We start from the raw sequence: 5052 nt of genomic DNA, 5'->3' as shown, positions 1-5052 counted from the left end.
GCTGCACACAAAACACTGCAGATGTCACTGTGACGCTGATGGTCAGAATTCTCTTCATATTATTTTTTAACTAACCTTAAATTTTTAATATGAAATGTTCTATACATTTATTGGCCTCATATTTATATCACAAAATGTTATAAAGTGAAAGAAAGTAAAATGTTTACTTTGCAAGTTTGCTTTTCTTTACTACATTTACTATATTTATATATTACAATTTTATGTCAGATATTATGTGATAGGGAATATTTGTTGTTATTGTTGTGATCAAGTTTGTTTTATAATTTCATCTTCAGCATTGACCACATCAACAACGGTCATGTTAGCTCTGATACTACTGCAGGCTGCTGGATCCTGAGGAGGTTTCACTGGATTCACATGTTCAATTGTTTGGATGTCAAATTCTGTTTGTCTTTCAGGTGCTTGTTGTCAGGTTTTCTCCTCATCATAGCCAATGGTCAGCAGACCAGTGGAGTCAGTCACTCTTTCATGTAAAGTTCAAGGACTCACTCTGGCTTGGTTGCACTGGATTTGTTAAAACTGGGGAAAGGATTGGAATGGATTGGCCAAACTGATGATGAGACTGGCACAGTATTTGCCCAAAGTCTTCAAGGCCAGGTTTCCATTTTCCAAGACACTTCCTAAAATCTTGTGGAGAGTAGTGAAGTGTCTCAAGCAAGACTTTGTGTTTATCACTGTGCATGGGAGTTACAGTGGCACAAGAGACTGAAAAGCCTTTAATTTTACTTCCACCTAATTAAAACAGTAAATAACCAGGGACATGGCTATTTACTGGTGGTTTTATGTCACCTCACAGCAAGAAACCATGGGTTCAAATTTACTGGCCAGCTGGGGCATCTTTGCATGGACTGTGTCTGGTGTTCAAACACATGTGTCATGGTCCCTGGGTCTCCCCGACTGGCTTGAACAGGCTAGAGGTATTTGTTGTTGTTTTTCTCCCTCAGTCTCTCTCTTCTGTCTCGCTCGCCTGGGCGGAGCTCACTGTGGGCTCCACTCTTGGCCTTTTATTGGCTATATTATTGGCTTATTATTCCTGCCTCTCCCGGCCACCATGTAAGACAGTGGCTCACTATTTATCAATCAATATTTGAAAATTATTACTCCGTTGATAAATACTTCAAATAGAAAATGTATTTCATAAAAAAGCTCCTGGATAAGATAAAGGATTAACTATTGGATTAGCTATCTCATTTCTGAAATCCCAAAGTAATGCAAGTTATCGACACTGTGCAATGTAAGATTGGTTAGACAGACACATGATGGCTGCCTGGCTTTTTTTGCGCTGCTAAGAGATGTGTGTGCTTAAAGTCCTTTCAGCCTCTGTATTTACACTCTGTCACTGATATATGGAGAATGAAGGGACTCTGTGATTAAATTGAGATCTGAACATCCAAGTGTGGGCCTGTGGCGTGACCACCAGTTGAAGGCTTTATGCTCATGTCTAGTTTTCAAATCAGCTCAATAAAGGGCTCACCTGCCTTTCTGCATTACTACTCACCAAGCCCTAACAACGTACCCATCACACTGTTAACTTACAGAAAGCTAACATTTCTGGTGGTTGCTGCCATTGTTTCAAGATGTGTTAAATCTCAAACCTTAACAGAGTCTGAAGCAGCTGTTAAAAGATCTGGAGAGTCCCACAGACTCACCTGTGCAACATCTGGATTTGACTTCAACAGACTCATGTGTGAAACTGGATCAGACAGACTAAAGGATTCAAGCAGATTGCTTATGAAGGCACAGACCTCAACAGTCCCACAGGCTCATCCATACAACATCTGGATTTAATATAATGTAACTTTTACTCCCAGTTAGTCCAGAACAGATTCACTATCACCAGAGATGATTCCACCAGTAACGTTTATCTCCAGATGAACAGAGCAGTTTTAACTGTGCCAGAACCACTGAGTTTTCAATGGGTCATGAATTCACGAAAAAGCAACAAAAAAAAACACAACATAATATTCAAATATTGAATTCATCTATGTCTCCGTTCTAACACTATTCATGCCTACCAATTGAGGGCCAGGTTAACTCCTCCTCACTTTGAGTCAATGCAAAACTCAGATGTCTTTTATGTCTACTTATCTGTCAGCAGTGAGGATGACAGAGAGCAGTGCACTAACAGTTTGACAGTATGGACTTCAGGGCAGGACTGCTGCTTTTAACACTGTTTGTGGCAGGTGAAGATTTTTCTCTTATAAATAAAAATTGTTTTTTTTTGTTTTACTATCTTATTGCAAATGACTTTTTTTCTTTTTTGATCTGCTAGGTGTTGATAGTCAGACTATAACACAGTCTGAACCGGTGGCTAAAAGACCTGGAGAATCCCACAGATTGACCTGTACAGGCTCCAACATTGACTTCAGCAGCAACTGGATGGCCTGCATCAGACAGGCTGCTGGAAAAGCACTGGAGTGGGTTGCCAGAATCAGATATGACAGTGCTTACATCTATTATTCTCAGTCAGTTCAGGGCAGGTTCACCATCTCCAGAGACAACAGCAAGGAGCAGCTGTATCTGCAGATGAACAGCCTGAAGACTGAAGACACTGCTGTTTATTATTGTGCTCGAGAGGCACAGTGAGTGGAGTTAATTGACCAGCTGTACAAAATCTAGCATAACATAAGTTTGTTAAAAATATGACTAAAGTTATTCTCACATATAACTGGCAGACATTGTTGGTACAACAGTTTTGTTGTCATAATCACTAACAGAAATAACCACAGGAGACCTTAGACTAGACTAGAGTTCAGGGTATAATATAATTATGTAAAAATTCTAATAGCAATAGTAGTAATGATAGTGTATTTTAGTATTATTTTGAGATTTTGTTTTGATGTTATATTTGCCAACTCCTCTACTGCAGACAGGATAAAGAGAAAAGTATCCAGTGCTGATATGTTAAATTATACAATGCTCACACAGAGCTCGGCTCCTTCAACAACGTGACTCATCATTAATCACCATTCTGTGTGAGAAAGAAGATGAAGAGGTCACTTCATGACACAAATCAGTGACTGGACTTAAAACACACTTTAACTGAAATATAGCAAAAGTTCAAACTGTTCAGGGCAGTTTGGTTTGTCTGTCTTCTATGCATTCATCTTTGTTTGTTTTTCTGTTTGGTTTTTTTACTTTTACACAGACTCATTTTTATGTGAAACTGATTTTATGTGGCTGAACAATTTTAAAGTTTTTAAAAACTTTGTGTAGTATTGCCTAATTAACCAAGAAAATAAATTACATACTCTTGCCCTGGTTGCTTAGTAGCTTGTTACCCAGAGATAAACTCAAGATACTGTAAGTAGTCTGTTAAATAGCTAATCAATATGACTCTTGTCATAAAGTTTGTTCTCAGATTTTCACATTTTATGAGAACATTCACTTTTCTTCCTGTTATTGCCAAAATAAGCACTGAAAAATGTCAGTAGGCCAAATTATCAGCTGTTTTACCAGGCAAACCTTCTCTATTTGTCCTTTTCATCAGGGTGAATGTGTGTGGTTCTCAATCTGACAACAGGATACGGTTTTAGTTTTAAGTATTAAAACCGGATATTATTTTTTATTTGTATTTTTATTATTATTTACCCCTTTTTCTCTGTGTATTTTTAATGCACTGACACAAAATCTATTTTGAGACCATAATTCTTTTGTGGCAACTTTTTTTAAAAAAAGCTAAAAACACAAGAATTTAACATATGATCTCCACTGATCACTTAACACCAAGAACCTTTACAGTTCACAAAAGTCCTCATTGAAATTATTGATTGGAGGGGGGATTTTACAGAAAAATCATGTCAAACACTAGAGGGCATACAATGACAAGTTTCTCACCTCTGTGAATGTACACAGAGACCTTAGAACAGCTTTGAATCAGATAGATCAGCGGTGGCCTCACAGCCATGTGGGGTTTTTTGTTTTGTTTTGTTTTGTTTTGTTTTGTTTTGTTCACGAACTCACCATGTCACTGCATGAGAAGACTGCTGTTTATTCTTGTGCCTGAAACTTTTGGTAGTCACGTTAATACACCAATGACAAATCATCCTTCATCTGGAAATCTCTGTATATGTGACACTTCAACACATTCTGATGCATTCTTACTCCCTACACATCCACATGCCAAATGAGGATCGAACACAATTTTAAAAAAAGTTCACTGTAACAATACAAAATGTATTTTATTGGTAGTGTTGCAACAAACTGTTATCTGTCTCTCTCTCTCTCTGTCTTATTTTGATTCTCAGATACACAAACAAGCAAATCTCCACCTACTCTGCCTACACAGCATCAAAATCTCTCCTTCACATCACCATTTACAGTTAAAGTCTCAACCAGGTAATGACCATGGCCATTGTATGGAGTGTGCTCCTTCTGTCTCTCATTTCAGGTGTGTGAAGTCTGTATCAGGATAGAAAGAGAATGTCTGGATGTCAGCTCCTTCCCATCACCTAAACTCTGTATCTCTTTCAGCTGCTCACTGTCAGTCTCTCACCTCGTCAGTGGTCAGCAGACCAGGACAATCAGTTAACGTGTCATGGAGAGTCCAAGGACTCTCTCTGACTTGGTTGCATTGGATTTGACAAAAAACAGGGCTTAGGAGAATGGATTGGAAGTATTCATGATGGGACTGGCACAACATTTGCCCAAAGTCTCCAAGGCCAGTTTTCCATCAAAGACACTTCTCAAAATTGTTTGAATTTAGTGATGAAGACCCTCAAATAAGAAGACTGCAGTTTATTTCTGTGCAAGACAAGCACAGTGACACAACAGACTGAAACAGTTGTATGTGTGAGAAACACTGAACCATGTCTGAAGATAAATAATGAAAGACAAAAACTGTACATGAAAAATAACAGTCTTAAAATTGTTATTTTATTACATTTAACCTCCTAGATAGTAAAAGTAACCATTAAAAATCCCTACTTTAATCACTAACAACTGCTGAATTGAATTGAAAAATAAGTTATGTTTTGCCTATTGTTAGTCCTTTGTAATATAATATATTGTTATATTTTAAATAAACAAACA

The 5052-nt window shown here is 37.7% G+C and overlaps 1 gene segment (V, D, J or C); it reads left to right on the top strand.

The window, feature by feature from the left end:
* Nucleotides 1-2124: 2124 nt before the first annotated feature.
* On the top strand, nucleotides 2125-2607 carry LOC120439849. The segment is given in 2 exon segments: nucleotides 2125-2204; nucleotides 2294-2607. Coding segments are annotated over 2 exon segments (360 nt in total).
* The last annotated feature ends 2445 nt before the right edge of the window (nucleotides 2608-5052 follow it).

This window comes from Oreochromis aureus, linkage group 4 (assembly GCF_013358895.1).
Source record: "Oreochromis aureus strain Israel breed Guangdong linkage group 4, ZZ_aureus, whole genome shotgun sequence".
In the NCBI taxonomy this organism is placed as follows: Eukaryota; Metazoa; Chordata; class Actinopteri; order Cichliformes; family Cichlidae; genus Oreochromis; species Oreochromis aureus.
Note: the sequence above shows the minus strand (reverse complement) of the source record. Positions and strands in the feature narration are given on the sequence as shown.